At 46.5% G+C, this 19,697-nt stretch overlaps 1 protein-coding gene across 1 annotated transcript; it reads left to right on the top strand.

The window, feature by feature from the left end:
• Window positions 1-14,495: 14,495 nt before the first annotated feature.
• LOC120991035 (izumo sperm-egg fusion protein 1-like) lies at window positions 14,496-19,697 on the top strand. Its single transcript, XM_040419926.1, has 12 exons — window positions 14,496-14,640; window positions 14,723-14,797; window positions 14,926-15,009; window positions 15,283-15,303; window positions 15,698-15,712; window positions 15,806-15,889; window positions 16,079-16,126; window positions 16,447-16,521; window positions 16,693-16,793; window positions 17,104-17,245; window positions 19,174-19,351; window positions 19,637-19,697. Exons 1-12 carry the CDS (start codon window positions 14,496-14,498, stop codon window positions 19,695-19,697), a joined length of 1,029 nt encoding a protein of 342 aa, XP_040275860.1.

Consider the following 19,697-nt stretch of genomic DNA (forward strand, 5'->3'; position numbering starts at 1 on the left):
GTGTACCGGCCCCTTTAGTCGCCAGCGGCCACCTCTAAATAGACTACCATGTCAGAGCCAGGAGTGCCTGAGCAGCCGGCCCCGGGAGAGTTCGCGGCTCCTAATCATCCTACAGCTCCCAGCATGATGTCCTTTACCATGCCTTACTATTTCGGGGCCCCATGGTTTCCCCGCTACAGAGGAGAGACCCATACCCTAAGGGACTTTAAAGAAAAGTTGCTGGCATTATTCAAACTGTACCCCATAAATGCCGACCAGCAAATGGAAATCCTGCTAGCGCAGCTGGAGGGAGCTGCCCGCAGGGAGGTATTATCCTGGCCTGCTGCTGAGCGGAGTTCTCTAGAGCAGATATTCACCCGCCTTAGAGCCACTTTTGAAACTAGGACTGCCTCAGAGATAAAGATGCACTTCTTTGGCAAGAAACAGAAGTCCGGTGAGTCCCTCCGTGACTTTGCCCTATCACTTCAGGAGGCTTTAGGGGCTGTAATGCAGATAGATCCCAAAGAGGCTGATAACCAAGACCAGACCCTGAGGGAACAATTTATCAACGGGGTGTCTAGTGAACAAATAAGGACCCAGTTAAAGATGCTGTCTGCCCAGCACCCTAACAGTGCCTTTCTAGACTTTAAAGAACTGGCTATAAAGATCCTGGGGTCCACAGTATCTCCTGAGTTGAGCGCCCTATCTGAGTCATCAGCCTGCAGGCCAAAACCGCTTATCACTAACCGAGCTGAGGCCGGCCAAGCTGTTCAAGTGTCAGCTACCGATACTATTGCCATGCTGACAGAGCAAGTAAATCACCTCACTAAAAGTCTAGAGAAAGTGTGCAGAAAAATAGAGGAATGGGAAAAACCCATAATGACAGAAGAAGAGTTCCTGTCATCTCCTAGGCCGTTCCCACCTCCATACCAAGAGACTCACCTCAGGGATCCTGGGAGGCGTAATAGAGGTCGCAAGAAGCCCGTGTGTACATACTGCAAAAAGCTGGGACACACAGAATCCACGTGCTGGCAGTTAAACGGGCAACCCCTGAGGCTGAGGACCACCCCTCGGGAGGTAGAACACTAGGTCCAGAGGATCCAAATTGGATGCCACGTTATGTAGGATCCCATCCTAAAATCAATATAGAGATCAACGGGGTCCCCTTTGAAGCCCTATTAGATACTGGGTCTCAGGTCACTACTATTCAGCTGCCTGCATTTGAAAAGTTCTGGGACACCAACCAGTTGACCCCAACCGCCTGAATCCTGGGTGGAAATTATCGCCAGCAATGGCAAACCAGTAAAGGTTCATGGATACTGGGAACCCACCCTGCAGGTGGGAGAAGTAACCCTGCCTCAACAGGGAGTGATCGTAGTACAGGCCGGTGACAGAGGAGGACATCCTGTCATTCTAGGCACCAATGTCTTCAAAAACTGTTATTCAGAAATACTTGCTGTATTACATCAGACTTTGCCCACAGCTTCCTCTGCATCCAGGAGGGTGATTCAAAAGACTATTACTGTGTTAAGTGCCCAACAGAGGTTTGCTAATGGGAAAGGAGAAATTTGTACTGCCAGGATTAGTGATATTAAGCCTGTGACTTTGCCTCCTAATTCTCAAACTCTTTTATGGTGTCGTGCTGTCCTGGGAGTCCAAGGCCAAGATTATCCAGCCCTGGTGGAACCAATACAGATGGAGGATTACCCTTATGTGAGAGCTGCCAAGTGCCTGGTGAACGTCTCCCAAGGTAAAGTACCTGTCCGTCTGATTAACCTGAGCAATCATCCTGTTGCGCTTACTAAGCATTGCCGTGTTGCCCAGCTGTCCCAGGTGTCCTTCCAAGACATCATTCGTCTTCCAGTGACAGAGAAGCCGCCAGCTGCAGACAGCGGATGTTCGCCGGTGACCCAGCCACAAGTGCCCTGGTGGGAAGAGCTCCATGTGGGGGACGAGACCACCCCCCAACATCAACAAGAAGGGATCCTACAGCTGGTCAAATAGTACCACCAGGCGTTCAGTAAGCATGCTACTGATTATGGGGAGGTGAGTGCCATACAACACACCATACCTACTGGCTCTCATCCTCCTATCAAGGAGAGATACAGACCCTTACCGCCTACTTCATATCAGACTGTAAAGGAAATGATCCAAGAGATGAAAGACTCTAATGTAATCCGGGACAGCCGTAGTCCGTGGGCTGCACCCCTGGTCCTTGTAAAGAAGAAGGACGGTGGTATCCGTTTCTGTGTGGATTATAGGAAAATTAATCAAATAACCCACAAAGATGCATACCCACTGCCCCGCATTGAGGAGTCACTAACTGCTCTGGGCTCCTCTGCCTATTTCTCCACATTGGACTTGACCAGTGGCTACTGGCAAGTACCCATGGCCCCTGCAGATAGAGAAAAGACTGCTTTCACTACTCCCATGGGCCTGTTCGAATTCAATTGTATGCCGTTCGGGCTATGTAATGCCCCAGGAACTTTCCAGAGACTAATGGAACGGTGTTTGGGTCACAAAAACGTCGAAACAGTGCTGCTGTATCTAGATGACGTCATTGTGTATTCAAAAACATATGAAGACCATCTGAAACATTTGGCAGAAGTATTTGAAATCCTTATCAAATATGGCTTGAAGGTAAAGCCATCTAAGTGTCACCTGCTCAAACCTGCAGTAAGATACCTGGGGCATGTAGTAAGCGGAGAGGGAGTGCAACCTGACCCTGATAAATTAGCAGCTGTCCGTAATTGGCCGGTTCCTACTACCGTCAAAGAGGTGAGGAGTTTCCTTGGTTTTGCCGGCTACTATAGACGTTTTATCCCCCATTTTGCTCAAATAGCTGATCCTATCCAGGAACTCTTGAGGGGGCAACCCAAGAAAAGCCCTAGCACTCCTGTGCCCATTGAGTGGAATGAGAAAAGAGAGATAGCGTTCCAATTGCTAAAAAAGAAACTGACCGAGCCTCCAGTGTTAGGTTATCCAGATTATAGCAAGCCCTTCCATCTCTATACTGATGCTAGCAAGAGAGGCCTGGGAGCTGTGTTAGCCCAGATCCAAGAGGGAAAAGAGAGAGTGATAGCATATGCAAGCCGCTCCCTGAAAGGAGCTGAGAAAAATGACCAGAATTATAGTTCCTTCAAACTAGAGTTCCTGGCATTAGTGTGGGCGGTGACAGAAAAATTCAAGGATTATCTAGCCGCCACCCCGTTCATTGCATTCACGGACAATAACCCTCTAGCACATCTAAATACAGCTAAATTAGGGGCTTTGGAGCAGAGATGGGCTTCTCGCCTTGCCAACTATAATTTCTCTGTAAAGTATCGTGCTGGACGCACTAATGATAATGCTGATGCTTTATCCAGGCTTCCCACAGAGACAGCTCCTGATGATGTGCGAGATGCTTGGGAAGATGTAGAGATGCCGGCTTTCTATAACAAATTTGCTCAACAGGATCAGGCTCGAGCTACCAATAACAGAGCTGCAGTTCCTTCACCCTCCAGTAGGCCTGATCCTAAAGAAGAAAGGTGGGTGAAACTACAGTCTGAAAGTAGAGTGCTGGGTGAGTTGTTGGACTTCATTACTAGTGGCAGAGCCCCTGAGAGGATTCGGCGTAAGAGTGCAGATCCTGAGCTCATCAAACTGTGGAGACAGCGCCATCAACTCTTCATACAAAAGGGCCTATTGCTACGGAGAAGCCTAGACCCAGTGTCCAACGAGAGAGTGCACCAGATTCTCATACCCCGACGAGATGCAGGTATGGTGTTGGAGATGTACCACAATCAATCCGGTCACTTTGGGGTCCAAAAAACTGAGGCTACTATCCGCCAGTGGTTTTACTGGGTAGGCATGAGAGAAGACATGGAGAAGTGGTGTCGAGAGTGTGTAGCCTATGCCTTGAAACGAAGTGAGCACCATGAACAGAGGGCACCACTGAGACCCATTGTAAGTACCCGTCCTCTTGAACTTGTCGCCATCGACCATGTAAAACTGGAGCCTAGTCGCTCAGGGTATGCTTATGCCATGACTATTATTGATCATTTCACAAAGTTTGTTGTAGCAGTGCCTGTGAGAGACCAGACAGCCAAGACTACAGCCGAAATGTTCTGGAAGCACTTCCTCCTGCCCTATGGATGTCCAGAAAAGATCCTCACCGATCAAGGACCTGCTTTTGAGTCCCATCTGTTCCATGAACTGTGCTGCTTACACAACTGTAAGAAGATCCGGACCACGGCCTACCATCCTCAAGGTAACGGATTATGTGAAAAAATGAATCAGACCTTGATAGAGATGCTGAGGGCCGTGCCTCCTGAGAACAGAGGAGATTGGCCCAGTCTGTTGCCACAGCTCATGTTCACATACAATCATACCATACATTGTTCCACCGGGTATACCCCTTTTTACTTGATGTTTGGGCGCCAAGGGATATTGCCTGCTGATCATTCATTGGACATACATGTACCTGATTGCATTAACCCATTACCTAACACTGACTGGGTTGCTGAACATCAAAGGCGATTGAATACAGCCAATGCCATTGTTCAGGAACGTATGGACTATGCTAGGGACCGACAGCAGAGGGACTATGATCAAGCGGCCCATGCAGAACCCTTGACAATAGGGGCCGTGGTATGGTTAAAGAATAACCGCCGTACCAGTAAACTGGACAGTAAATGGGAGCGAAGTCCCTATGTTATCACTGCAATCCCAAATGTTGGAACTCACACTTATGAGATCACCCGGGAAGACAAGGGATCCCAAATTGTACACCGAAACCGGTTGAAGCTCTGCCTGACACCAGAACCCAGTGCCGAGAGTTCTGGACCTGAATATCCTGTGTCAGAGTCAGCAATACAGCCCGAGGATCCTATGCAAGCTGTTAGTAATCTGAGGTATGACGCTGATCCCATGCATTGGCTTCTGACACCTTGGTTGAACTTGCTGGTGCCTGCTCCGGCACCTACTGTAACTTCACCTCCGGAAGAGCTGGTTCAAGATGCCCCGGATCCAGTTCCCCCTCTAGTGGATCTAATTGTTCCAGTTGTTCCTGACCAAGATCTCCCTGATGGAGACCCTCCTGTTGCTCCTCTCTCTTCCACCTTGTTGCTAAGGGAAGAGGAGACCCCTGTTTTGAGAAGGTCTACCCGGATGACCAGGGGACGCCCGCCAGTCCGTTTAGGAGACTTTGATTATTCTGGTGGTGTCTCCTCCCAAACAGTTGCCACTGGCAATACCTTACTTGACATTTGTGCGCAAGAATGGACTCCTCCACGTGAGCCCTTGCCTGTGATACACCCACAGGAAACTCCTGGGTAGTTCCGTTTTTATGCTGTTTTATCTATTTTGCTGTTCTATCATGGACTTATTCATTGTCATGGACTATCCTGGTTATAATGTTACGCTGTGCCAGGTCAGCGCCCCCGTTCCATTCATTATCCTGAGAGAAGAGAACGACGCCCCTTGTCACTACCCTTCACCTTTGCCAATTGGACCTGATGTAAATGTAAATGCAGATGAATTACATGTATGTATGCCTGCATGTCTCTTTTTTCTGTTTCAGGTAGAGATTCCAGTTGGGCGACCCATGATGGAGTACGAGGTCGTACTCAGCTTAAAGCAGTGGGGTATGTAGTGTACGGGGACTGTAATACCCGTCACTACCAAAGTGTCACTTGGTGTGCTGTCGTCCCTCCTTAGTTATGGAGAAGTTGGTATATGTCAGTTTTATAAAATGTCATGTAATGTAATGCTATGTGTTTCCCTGCTACTATGACACTTGCATGTACAGGTCTGCTAGGGGTGTCATTCCAGCTTCTAGTCACTAGAGGGAGCTAGAGAACCCTAGTTTATATAAGGCCCAGACAGGGAAGTGAAAGTCAGTCTAGTGGAGAGCTCAGAAGTTTCTAGAGCCTCAGGAAGCAGAGAGAGACAGAGGCAAACTGCAGAGAAGCAAGAGGTACTAAAAATAACAGAGGAGGTACTTTCTAAAGCTATAGCCAAGGATATAAAGCCAGAACTAGGTTATTGGGCCTTGGTGAAGAATTGCTATATTCCAGGATCAGACAGAAATAGAGTGCAAGCTCCTGTGCTGCAAGTCCTGTGTTCAACACTCTGTAATCACCTTGCTAAATCTGTAATTGCCTGCATCAACCGTATTGCAAAATCGACTGTATGCCAAGGAACTGCGATTCCAATATTGTCTCTGCAAGAAAACTACTAAAGTTGGAGTTCTGTTTTAATACCACGTGTTCTTCAATTTATTCCTGCTATCCGCAAACGGCGTGCCACCGTTTAATTGGCACTGGCGTCACGAACAATTTCTTACCATCACCTGCCTATGCAGAGAGTCAGCCGTCTCAGGTTAGTGTCAATGCACTACTACACCCAGAAACTCTATTACACACAACTTGAGTACGCTGCAGAAGCCATAGGCACAGGTGCACCGAAATCGGACATGGCAAGCACGAGGGGTTAATCTATAATACTGGACAGGAGACTGGGGGAAGCTAAAACAAGCACCACATATGAAAACTCGCCTGCCCAACGGTGCCCAGTACGGGACCCGGTAAACGCTGCAGGGGAAGGGGGGCGGGGGTTAGGCGAAGCGACCTAGCTTGCGCCATGGGAGCTAAAGGAGGCCGTCCAAAGCAGCAGGGGGAGGGGTGAGGACCCCATATTGCCCTACATTACCGGGGAGACCAACAATCCCGCCCGGCTTGCTTAGCCCTAACGCCATGGAACAGAAGCTGGGAAGGGGGGGGGGGGCGGAGACACAGCGCACCGCCACAGACATCACAGGATGGGTCGAAAGAAACGGCGCACACACGCGGGAAGCTGGGGGATAATAAAAGTCGGGGGGGGTTAGGAGGAACGGCGAGCAGACCACCGGACCTTCGCTGAAGCGCTGGAGCTGCATGTATACCACAGCAGCAGCTGCACAAAGCCCCAGAAGCAGGCACAGGGGAGGAGGATGGCAGGGTAGAGCTCAAGCTGCTCTAACAGAGCACAGCTAACCCTCCCCTCCTCATGTAACTCACCAGGAAGCAGCCAAAGGGCAGAACCACCTGTGGACTCCTGGTGTGGACAGAGCAAAGGGGTATGTCCATACCAATCTGCTTCCACTTGCAAGAGGAAGTGACCAGGACAGAGAGGAGGTATATGTGACCTTCAGGATTTCCTGCACCGCCCCCATCCTGTCTAAGGAGGTTCCCCAGGGATTAACCCTCAATGACCCTAATCTGCAACCTACTTAACCATTACTGAGACGGGGCCAGATTCCTAAATGACCCTAAGGGGAAGAAGGGGGGAAGGGGGAGGACCATCAGTCCCTAAGCACCCTCCCTATACAGTCAGGCGCTTTCCAAACACCAAAGCCCTCTCCACTTCTGACACCATGTTTCCTGAGGCGATGTGAGGTAATTCAACTAACCTTATTCAGACACAAACAATATGACAAAGGTTAACAACTGTCATATCTATATAGCCTACAGGTGGCAGTAAACATGTTAACATGTATAACTCCTAACAGAAACATGTCTTTATTAGAAAACCTTCCTAAATCTAGATGACTAACTTCAAGCACCTGGGCTCCAATGTAAAATACCTAACAGGGCCATGAACTATCATGTGTGGTGTACAGCACTGGTCTACTCATATGGGACATGTGGACCTTTTGGACCCTCTCAGATTAAAGGGCCTAGGGTGTGACCTTTGCTGGGGGAAAAAGATGTGGGATGTCGCATAGTCGAGCTCGTCTTCTTTCTTCTTCTTCTTGCAGGACCTGGCTGGAAAAGGACCTTCGGTGACGTCATCGCGCTCACCACGTGGTGAGCACGGTGACGTCAGCGCCGGTCCTGCTGAATGAAGATAGAAGGTTCTTCTATCTTCATTCAGCAGGACCTGCGCTGACATCACCGCGCTCACCACGTGGTGAGCGCGATGACGTCACTGAAGGTCCTTTTCCAGCCAGGTTCTGCAAGAAGAAGAAGAAAGAAGACGAGCTCGACTATGCGATCAAGTGGATGAGGTGAGTTGCATTTTTTTTTATTTTTAACCCCACAATGGACCTTTTACTTAGCATTCAGAATTAAAGAATGCTATTATTTTCCAGTATAACCATGTTATAATGGAAAATAATAAAGTAATTGGGGTCCCTGGTAACTCATCCCTTGTCTCCTTAGCAACCATGTGTGAATGTGGATGCTTGCGATTTTCACACATCCCCGTTCATTTCTATAGGGCCTGCTTTGCGTGAAAAACGCAGAATATAGAACATGCTGCGATTTTCACGCAACGCACAAGTGATGCGTGAAAATCACCGCTCATCTGAACAGCCCCATTGAAGTGAATTCGTCCGGATTCAGTGCGGGTGCAATGTGTTCACCTCACGCATTGCACCCGCGCTGAATTCTTGCCCGTGTGAAAGGGGCCTTACTGTTTCCGATCTGCAAAAAACGTATTGCATAAGGAAACCATACGGATATGTTTTGTGGAATAACGGAACAGAAGAGGACTTACATCAGAGAAAAAAAATAGATACGGAACAACGGATCCAGGAAAAACGGACCGCAAAACAACGGTCGTGTGCATGAGCCCTAAGTCAAGTAGTGTAGTTCCTTTTCGTTTGGCGGCCCACGTGGCGTCCCATGTGTTGGTTTGCTCACTCGTTCTTTGACACAGTGCACTGTCTATTTCAGTGCACTGGTTGGGCGTCCAAGAAAATCAATATAACAATATAACAAAATAATAGCAAAGACAAGTGCACTCTGTGGTCTTACTAAACCCTCAAACTGATTTTAAAATTGAGAGATTAGCCAACATATCCTACGGTGTAGGACATGTCTGAGCCCAAGCACCGCGCCAAGGTTTCTCAAGTAGCTCGGGGACCTAACACTCACCTACCTGGGCCTATGTGGGCAATACCAGGTGCCAGTGGGCAAATTACAGGAGCATGAGGCCGACTCTCAAACAACTCACCAGTTACCTCCAGCATGTGACCATGCTAGCAATGGGAGGAGGGAGGAGCCACTCATGCTCCTGTAATTTGCCCACTGGCTCCTGGTATTGCCCACATAGGCCCAGGTAGGTGAGTGTTAGGTCCCCGAGCTACTTGAGAAACCTTGGCGCGGTGCTCGGGCTCAGACATGTCCTACACCGTAGGATATGTTGGCTAATCTCTCAATTTTAAAATCAGTTTAAAGGGTTTAGTAAGACCGCAGAGTGCACCCGTCTTTGCTATTATTTTGTTATATTGTTATATTGAATATCACATCCACATAATTGCTATCTTGTGTAGGATGTCTATTGTGGTACTTGTGGTTCACTGCGGTCATCCTCCACTGTATGCATTTTTGCTGGGGATCGTCATTAGCAATGGGCCACAAGTGCAGGATCTGCTCCCCTATATATATGCACAACTGTATGTGGGTTTGAGCACGTCCTGCTTGTTTAATACCACGCCATTCTTTTCAGTTTGTATATAAAGAGATTCCTGGAGGTGTATAAACTCCAATTTAAATGTGCCTGCTTTCCATCTACAGGCTACATTTAGGTGCACCTGTGAGGCCTGGGCCTTATCAGCCAGTCTTGAGTGGGACTCGCAGACTCCTCCCTCCTCCCATTGCTAGCATGGTCACATGCTGGAGGTAACTGGTGAGTTGTTTGTGAGTCGGCCTCATGCTCCTGTAATTTGCCCACTGGCTCCTGGTATTGCCCACATAGGCCCAGGTAGGTGAGTGTTAGGTCCCGGAGCTACTTGAGAAACCTTGGCGCGGTGCTCGGGCTCAGACATGTCCTACACCGTAGGATATGTTGGCTAATCTCTCAATTTTAAAATCAGTTTGAGGGTTTAGTAAGACCGCAGAGTGCACCTGTCCTTGCTGAGTTTGCTTTAAATAACCATCGCCAGGAGTCCTCTGATAAGTCACCATTTTTTGGTGCATATGGGTTTCATCCGCAGTTTGGGACATTCTCTGGAGAGGGGTCTTCTGGTTTACCTGATGAGGAGAGATTTTCCTCGCCTTTGTTGTTTATTTGGCAAAAGATTCAGGGTAATCTGAAGAGGATGACTGAGAGATATTAGCGTGTGGCGGATAAGAGACGTGTGCCTGGTCCGGACCTGAATGTGGGTGATCTGGTGTGGTTGTCCACAAAGAATATCAAACTGAAGGTTCCCTCCTGGAAGTTGGGTCCTAAGTTTATTGGGCCTTACAAGATCTTGTCCGTCATCAATCCCGTTGCCTTCCGACTTCCTCAAACTTGGAAGATCCATAATGTTTTTCACAAGTCCCTATTAAAACCTTATGTCCAACCCACTGTACCCTCCTCTTTGCCTCCTCCTCCGATTATTGTTGATGGTAATCTTGAATTTCAGGTCTCTAGGATTGTGGATTCTCGCATTATCCGCGGTTCTCTCCAGTACCTCGTTCATTGGGAGGGTTATGGTCCTGAGGAGAGGATGTGGGTCCCAGTGGCGGACATTAAGGCCACTCGTCTCATTATGGCTTTCCATAGGTCTCATCCTGAGAAGGTGTGCTCTGAGTGTCCGGAGTTCACCCGTAGAGGGAGGGTTGCTGTCACCGCCACTTCTGTGAGAAGGTCTGGCAGACGTTCTTCTCTACCTCTTGTATGATGTTCTTTGTTTTGCTTTCACTTTCTCATCTCCTTTCCTTCTGCCAGGTGTCACTTATTTAGACATAATCGTCTTCCTTTATATTCCCTCCCATACTGCCTTACTTTGCGGTTTATACTACTTCCTGGATTAGGTGTTCACTGCTGGAGGCTTCATCTGCTGTTTGCTCAGATAAGTCCTTTACTTTATTGTGTTTGCTTGCTGGCTTGATTCTAGGTGACCCTGACTCCTTCACTATTATAGGGTTTTCAGGTGTCACACAGGCTTAGGTACGTGGGCATGCAATCGTCTACCATCGAGACCCTTGTATGTGCATAGCAGTCAGGGAGAGCTGTTAGGGTTTTATAGGGCTCACCTAATAGCTCCTTAGTGTGGGATCAAGCCAGTCGCTCGTTTATTTATAAGTTCCAGCTATCTGCAAATCTCATCCATGACATTCAGCTGTCATTCCCTTAAATAGGAGTTGAGCTTCAGTGCAAATGCATGGCCGCTATACCATACACAGAGCTGTGCTCCGTACACAGTATAATTTCTGGAGCAGTGGCTGCATGAATCAGCTAATCAGATTCAGACCCCCACCGATCTGATATTGATGACCCATCATGAATATAGCTCATCAATATCTGCAAATGCAGTGGCCTTATATGTGTAATATATAACATGTAACATGTTATGTGATGTACTAGTAATGTGATGCACGAGTATACAGTGCAGATATTGGAACATCACATTGCAGTACATATACATAATATACACAGTGGCGTAACTATAGGGGTCGCAATTGCGACCGGGCCTCTAAGTCAGAGGGGCCCATGGGGCCCCCTCCAGGAGAGATAGATGTGGCAGCGGGCAGCATCGCTATAGCAGCGCCTGCTGAGTATGCGGCCTTACCCCCTCCCCGATCCCCCCCCATCATTGGTTGCAGCGGCAGTTCCGATCGGAGTCCCAGCAATGTAATGGCAGCCAGGACACTACTGAAATCCTGGCTGCCATGGCCAGTTACTCTGCAGCATACTTACATGCGCTGTCGCCGCCGGGCGCTCCTCCTTTTTGTAACTCATCCCAGGTCTGTGCAGCGCATTGCTATAAGCATAAGCAATGCGCCGCACAGACCTGTAAGTTACAAGAAGAAGGAGCGCCCGGCGGCCACCGCGCATGGAAGTATTCTGCTGACTAACTGACCATGGCAGCCAGGACTTCAGTAGCGTCCTGGCTGCCATGGTAACCGATCGGAGCCCCAGCATTACACTGCTGGGACTCCGATTGGAACTGCCGCTGCCACCAATGTTGTGGGGGGGATTTTGGGGGAGGGCGCACTGCCCCCACAATGATTATAATACTGGGGGGGGGGCTTGCACCGCACTGCCCACCAATGATTTTATTACTGGGGGGAGGGCTTGCACTGCCCACCAATGATTATAATACTGGGGGGGGGGCGCACTGCCCACCAATGATTTTATTACCGGGGGGAGGGCGCACTGCCCACTAATGATTTTAATGCTGGGGGGGAGGGCTTGCACTGCCCACCAGTGATTATAATACTGGAGGGGGCGCACTGCCCACCAATGATTTTAATACCGGCGAGGGCGCACTGCCCACCAATGATTTTAATACAGGGGAGGGGGGGGAGGGCGCACTGGGGGCTGATTGAGAGGCACTGGAGGCTGATGGAGAGGCATTGACTGGGGGCTGCTGGTGAGAGGCACTGGGAGCTGATTGAGAGGCACTGGGAGCTGATTGAGAGGCACTGGGGACTGATTGAGAGGCACTGGGGACTGATTGAGAGGCACTGGGGGCTGGTGAGAGGCACTGGGGGCTGGTGAGAGGCACTGGGGGCTAATAAAGAGGCACTGGGGGCTGGTGAGAGGCACTGGGGGCTGATGGAGAGGCTACTGGGGGCTGCTATGAGGCTACTGGGGGCTGCTATAAGGCTACTGGGGGCTGCTATAAGGCATGGGGCTCTTATCTGAGGTCTGATTGGGGGTCATTCATATTGGGGTCTGAGCTGAGGTGTTATCTGAGGTCTTATTGGAGTCTTATTAGCATTGGGGATCTTATTGGGGCTGTTAGCTGAGGTCTGATTAACATTGGGGGTCTGATTGGTGGTCTGACCTGAGGTATAATGAAAAATATTTTTTTTCCGGAGCAGCTTGGAGAAAAAAGGCCTCACAGTCTCCCACACTCCTTCTGCCCGGCCAAGCCAGCCAGCACCCCTCAGGCCAAGCCAGCCAGCACCCCTCAGGCCAAGCCTGCAAAGCACCCCTGAGGCCAAGCCAGCACCCCTGAGGCCAAGCCTGCCAGCACCCCTGAGGCCAAGCCTGCCAGCACCCCTGAGGCCAAGCCTGTCAGCACCCCTGAGTCTTTAGAACTGTAAGTAAATTATATATAAGGGGAGCTTATAATATGAAAGAGATGAATTATGTCTGAACAGACATACAGTATAGTGCAAATTCCAGTTTTTGTTTATGTTTTATGTTGCACTGAATTTTCTGAGGGGGGAGGGGTGGCAGTGGATCTTGAGGGAGTTCCCACACTTTTTTCTCAGGACTTGACCCCTGGAGTGGTCCTGCAGTCTGGGTGTCAGTTCTGACTAGTCCTACTTAAATACACAGACATTTAGAGTCATACATTTCCTACACTGGCACAAATGCGTTGCCAGTGACCAACTGTCTGTGCTCAGTCCTACACGTAACCGTCGTAAGTGCATGAGAACCTGCGGATGTGGTGGCGAGGTCTGAGAGGTATGTGGGGGTGGGAGATCCGGGAGGGGGCCCATAATTTTTTTTTTGCTATGGGGCCCAGTCATTTCTAGCTACGCCCCTGAATATACAGTATATTACTTGGGCAGCATGTACCACCATCAGTCCAGGGCAGCTGAGGGCCTGGGTGGACAAGTGAGGCAGGCTGAAGCTGAGGGCAGCAGCTAGAAGGCCCCTGGCATTGACTGACAGATGATGGCCCCACTCAGCAGCCTGGCAGCAGGACACAGGAGTGAGGCAGAGCATCAGCCTAGCTCCGCACTGGCAGTTGCTGTGAAGTCAGCCGCGGCGCCCATATGCTAGGTGATGTCGCTGTGACACAGACAGCTACGTTCTGACGTTTGCCAGCCTCAAGATTAAGAGAAGACCACGTGAGTCAGTCCTTAACCACCAGCTTTCATTATAGGTCTTCCATACCTACCTATAATGGAAGCGGCCACCCCTATGATGTCATTAAATACCACGATACTTAAGAAACGATGATATCGTCATATTGCCGTTTTTTAATACTGCATTATATTGTGGATACCGGTATATTGTCCAACACTAGCAGAACATAACTTGCATATTTCATATAATGATGACACAATTACATTTTCCACCAATCCAATAACTTTTGTGTTTCAGAGCCTCATTTTCAAATTCCGATAACATCATACAGTGGAATATACGGGTGGTACATGTTCTGTTACCCATGCCTGATATGTATATTCTGTAAAGAATGTCATGATATGTATTAGTTGTGGCTTAAAAAAAATGTTTTTTAAGTGAACATACTTATTTACTCCCTCAAACATCTCACGTTCCAGAGAATTATTTGCATATGATGTCATAATCCCATTTTCCACCAATCCAATTGCTTGTTTCCGAGCCTCATTTGCATATTCTGATGATGTCATAAAGACATTGTCTCTTAACCGGCGCCTGATGCTATAACCTGTGCAGTGCTGTTGTCTTCTCAGTGGGACATAGTTCTGCTCTCTTGCGTCCTTAGTGATTATTTGCTACAGGAAGCGATTTTACTAAAGATGTCTGGTTCTATCCAGACCATGTGGCTTCTACTGCTCGTAACATCTGTCTTCATCGGACAGTCTCTCTGTTGCATACCATGCGACTCCAGAGGGAAAATGGCTATGGAAGAATTCAACACCTTTATCAAAAGCCAAGTCGATGACATTGACTCAATAGAAGCCTATGTCAACATCAAGCGGTTTGCCAAAGTCACCGAGAAAAAAGTCCTGAACTACCTTGAGGATGAAGTCGGCATACTGGGTACTTATATTATTACTATTATCTCCATTTCATATAATCTATAGATAGATAGATAATTATTGTACCATTATTTTCCTTCCAGATAAATATGCTATATCTGAAATTGCGTCTGAATATAAAAAATCTGTGGACGTCATCCAGGATATAGATTTTAAGGGTAAGTACAATATTTTATACGTAGGTGGAAATTCTACTTCTCTTATTAATTGGAATTAGTGTGTTGGGGGCTCAGACTGATAGATGAGGGGATCGGACTCTCATTCTTGTCCTCTTTATATATCTTAGAGATCCAGCTTCTTCACATCATTGGACTCCATTTCCAGCGACTCAAAGAAAAGCTCAAGGTTATCGTCCAGGACTCAAACCAACGTAAGTGGAATCTTCTTCTGTCTACCATTGTACTTATCTTCTACGTGTCTGGTAGGTTGTCAGAGAGGATGTTTTCAACTTGTTTTCCTTTCCCTACAGCCTAGTGACAGGAGGGAGCGATTGTAATAAAATGTTCTATACTGGGAATTGCTATGCGTGCAGTTTTCTTTTGTATTATTGCAGGGTTATAGATAGAGCCCTCATATACAGGGGATTTCTGTTCTCTATTGTTCTCTATTAGTAATTCTGCTTTTCTTCATTTCTCACTTTTAGGGAGGTGTCCAAATAAACAAGGTGAGTTCTTCTAGATATAACACCTGCTATAATATGACATATAAATGTATTACACACACAGGCCTCTTGTAGTAATAGTAATGTAGACCCAAACTAGAGATCCCCACAGCCACCAATCAGATCACTGCTGTTATCTCCTACCCTGTACTGGACATATGAAAGCCAGCACCTGATTGGCTGCCAGGAATGTTTGCACTAGGAGCTGCTGCGTTCTATAGAGGCCCGGACCGTTCTGGGGCGGCTCAGAGATTTCTGTCAATGGAAATCTAGAAAACAAAGTGACGAAAACAGAGGCACTGACATCATGTAATAATAAGGAGACCCAGAGATTAGAGGTTTCTGAGTCTGACAATGAGAACGGTCAGTAATGTCTTCTTTCTTCTCCATTCCTCAGGTGCAGACAGCTGTGGTAAGTACATTTTATACCAGATTCAGCTTCTTGTCATTATTATTATTATCATCTATAAGATTGGACGGTTATAACACAAGTGCATTTCCCCAGGATTAATGGTGCAAACCTACATCAACTGTCAGACCTGCGCCGAGGAGAAGGTTGTCTGCGCCGGGGGCCCTCCAAAAAATCAAGGTACAGTATAAGATTTTTATCATAGGCCAGAGTAACTAGAATTACACTATATAATGCATGCCAATGGACCTTTCCCACTAGTGTGTGTAAACTGTGGGTACTGTGCCTATTATACAGAGGTGAGCAGCACTACATAGGCACTTTACACAGCACTCGCTGACTATTATATGATGTCTCCTCTTTTCACAGACTACTTGGAGAGATGCAGCTGCCTGTGCACCTCCAACAGATGTTTCGGTAAAGTAGAAGTTTCTATTCTTATATCTACATTCATATAGTACATTAGTAAATATATAGGACCCCAAATCCTCACCGTACACTAAATATACCATTCACTGGTATACACCAGACTTCCCAAAGCAGGAGGATATTTACATTAATATGATTCAGTCCATAAGCAGGCTAGAAGGGTGATTTGTGGCAGCCTGTACAGTATCCTGTCCATGTGCAGGTGACAGAGGGGTGATAGATACCAGCACATGATTATCATATTTATTCTAATATTATAAGTGTCTTTAATGCTCGGCTCACATTTCATTTCTTTCTTCTTTTCTCAGATCTGAAAACTGGACGGTCCTGCTCTCCATGTAAAGATCACAAGTCTCACCTGGCAGAGACTGTAAACTGTGGAGGTGAGGAGATAGCAGAATATAACCAGTTACTATCAGTCTCCTCTATGATGGCCGTATTTCCTATTAGTTCTTATAGAAGGAGACGTGTTATTGAGACAACCCCTAAATGTAGGACAGAATATCTACACAATTACTTCTATAATATCTTCTTTTATTTTCCTGTTTTTCTAGAGATAAATATAAAAATCCCAGAATATGAAGAACTAATTCTGGACTGTACTTTTGAATGGTACGCAAGGCTGGAGGACACCTATAACAACGTGTTCACCCTGGTAAGTACAATGCAGGGTAAAATTGGGAGATTGTTCAGTTTGAGTTATACGATTATAATGTTAAGGCAGCGCTTCCCAAACGTATTCCTTTCATTACTCAAAAACCACTCAGCAGAAAGTCCTTTCACCCAATATCATCACCAGGCTGCTCAATATGGTCTAAAATCAGACTTTCTGTCATGTCAGCAAATTATCATCAGCAATTTTCTAAATTTTTGTCTTAATGATATGACTATGTAAATTACATATATTATATTATAAATAGTTGTGATATCTGAGGCTCTGATAATTCTCTATATTTTTTCTATAGCCTCGTGAACACAATCCCAAAATCACCCGGGAGCCCTATCTTGTGATCAAGGGCGTACAGATGGGGGACTCCGGACGGTACACGTGTACCACCATCCTGGACTCTGAGGTGCCAGTGAGTAAGATCACCTATAACGTGGCAGGTAAGGACATATTATTACTGGCACTATGCTGAGTGGTATTTCTTAGATACGCGGGATTCATATCTACTTGTGGGTAATAATTAGTGAGAAAGGATCTAGTTCTGAAAATCTGAATTGTCACCTATAATGTGGGGCTATTTTACATTAGTATTTGTAAGGAAAAAACCTACACTGCGTGCAGAATTATTAGGCAAATGAGTATTTTGACCACATCATCCTCTTTATGCATGTTGTCTTACTCCAAGCTGTATAGGCTCGAAAGCCTACTACCAATTAAGCATATTTGGTGATGTGAATCTCTGTAATGAGAAGGGGTGTGGTCTAATGACATCAACACCCTATATTAGGTGTGCATAATTATTAGGCAACTTCCTTTCCTTTGGCAAAATGGGTCAAAAGAAGGACTTGACAGGCTCAAAAAAGTCAAAAATAGTGAGATATCTTGCAGAGGGATGCAGCACTCTTAAAATTGCAAAGCTTCTGAAGCGTGATCATCGAACAATCAAGTGTTTCATTCAAAATAGTCAACAGGGTCGCAAGAAGCGTGTGGAAAAACCAAGGCGCAAAATAACTGCCCATGAACTGAGAAAAGTCAAGCGTGCAGCTGCCAAGATGCCACTTGCCACCAGTTTGGCCATATTTCAGAGCTGCAACATCACTGGAATGCCCAAAATCACAAAGTGTGCAATACTCAGAGACATGGCCAAGGTAAGAAAGGCTGAAAGACGACCACCACTGAACAAGACACACAAGCTGAAACGTCAAGACTGGGTCAAGAAATATCTCAAGACTGATTTTTCTAAGGTTTTATGGACTGATGAAATGAGAGTGAGTCTTGATGGGCCAGATGGATGGGCCCGTGGCTGGATTGGTAAAGGGCAGAGAGCTCCAGTCCGACTCAGACGCCAGCAAGGTGGAGGTGGAGTACTGGTTTGGGCTGGTATCATCAAAGATGAGCTTGTGGGGCCTTTTCGGGTTGAGGATGGAGTCAAGCTCAACTCCCAGTCCTACTGCCAGTTTCTGGAAGACACCTTCTTCAAGCAGTGGTACAGGAAGAAGTCTGCATCCTTCAAGAAAAACATGATTTTCATGCAGGACAATGCTCCATCACACGCGTCCAAGTACTCCACAGCGTGGCTGGCAAGAAAGGGTATAAAAGAAGAAAATCTAATGACATGGCCTCCTTGTTCACCTGATCTGAACCCCATTGAGAACCTGTGGTCCATCATCAAATGTGAGATTTACAAGGAGGGAAAACAGTACACCTCTCTGAACAGTGTCTGGGAGGCTGTGGTTGCTGCTGCACGCAATGTTGATGGTGAACAGATCAAAACACTGACAGAATCCATGGATGGCAGGCTTTTGAGTGTCCTTGCAAAGAAAGGTGGCTATATTGGTCACTGATTTGTTTTTGTTTTGTTTTTGAATGTCAGAAATGTATATTTGTGAATGTTGAGATGTTATATTGGTTTCACTGGTAAAATAAATAATTGAAATGGGTATATATTTGTTTTTTGTTAAGTTGCCTAATAATTATGCACAGTAATAGTCACCTGCACACACAGATATCCCCCTAAAATAGCTAAAACTAAAAACAAACTAAAAACTACTTCCAAAAATATTCAGCTTTGATATTAATGAGTTTTTTGGGTTCATTGAGAACATGGTTGTTGTTCAATAATAAAATTAATCCTCAAAAATACAACTTGCCTAATAATTCTGCACTCCCTGTATAATGGAAAGATTTTAGCCATTTCTGTATTTTGGAGCCACTTTTGGTTTTGACAGTGCTTCTGAGCCTCCATGATGCAGACGATTCTGATATTCTGACATATATTTCATGTTCTTTCATGTATAAGATACACTACAATGTCATTATCGTTCTCTTCATGGAATTAACTATTAATGTAATTGTTTTCTTCATTTAGTTATCAGCGAATCGGAACAGGCGACAAAAAAATACCATCCTCGCCCTACACTTCCTGATGTGCTTGACATCACAGCGCCTGAGCCGCCACTTCTAGAGGAGCTACAGAACAACAATGCTTCCCTCATAGCAATATCTGTGGCCGGCTCCGTCACCATCATGCTGATCGCTGGCATATGGTAGGTAGCATCTATAAGATACTCTGTGGAACAGGCGTAGTATTTTAGATAAATATTACACATTACACTTAGTCCAGGCAGTCACTGGATGCTCCAGATTTATCACAATACTGAACGCTTCATGATAAATTTGGCGCATATTACAAGGCCAGACATGTTATAATGTCAGTGGACTGATAAGCAGCTAATGTAAGAAAAAACATTGGAGGATCTGTGCACACATTTCACTCAGAGCTGACATGTAAGTAGCAAATATCAAATAACTGATAGATTTTCTTTTTTCAGCATCTGCATGTTCTGGAGGAAAATTAAATCTAAAGAGCCTCTGGAAAAAGAGCCAGTGTGA

Source organism: Bufo bufo, chromosome 2, assembly GCF_905171765.1.
Source record: "Bufo bufo chromosome 2, aBufBuf1.1, whole genome shotgun sequence".
NCBI lineage: Eukaryota > Metazoa > Chordata > Amphibia > Anura > Bufonidae > Bufo > Bufo bufo.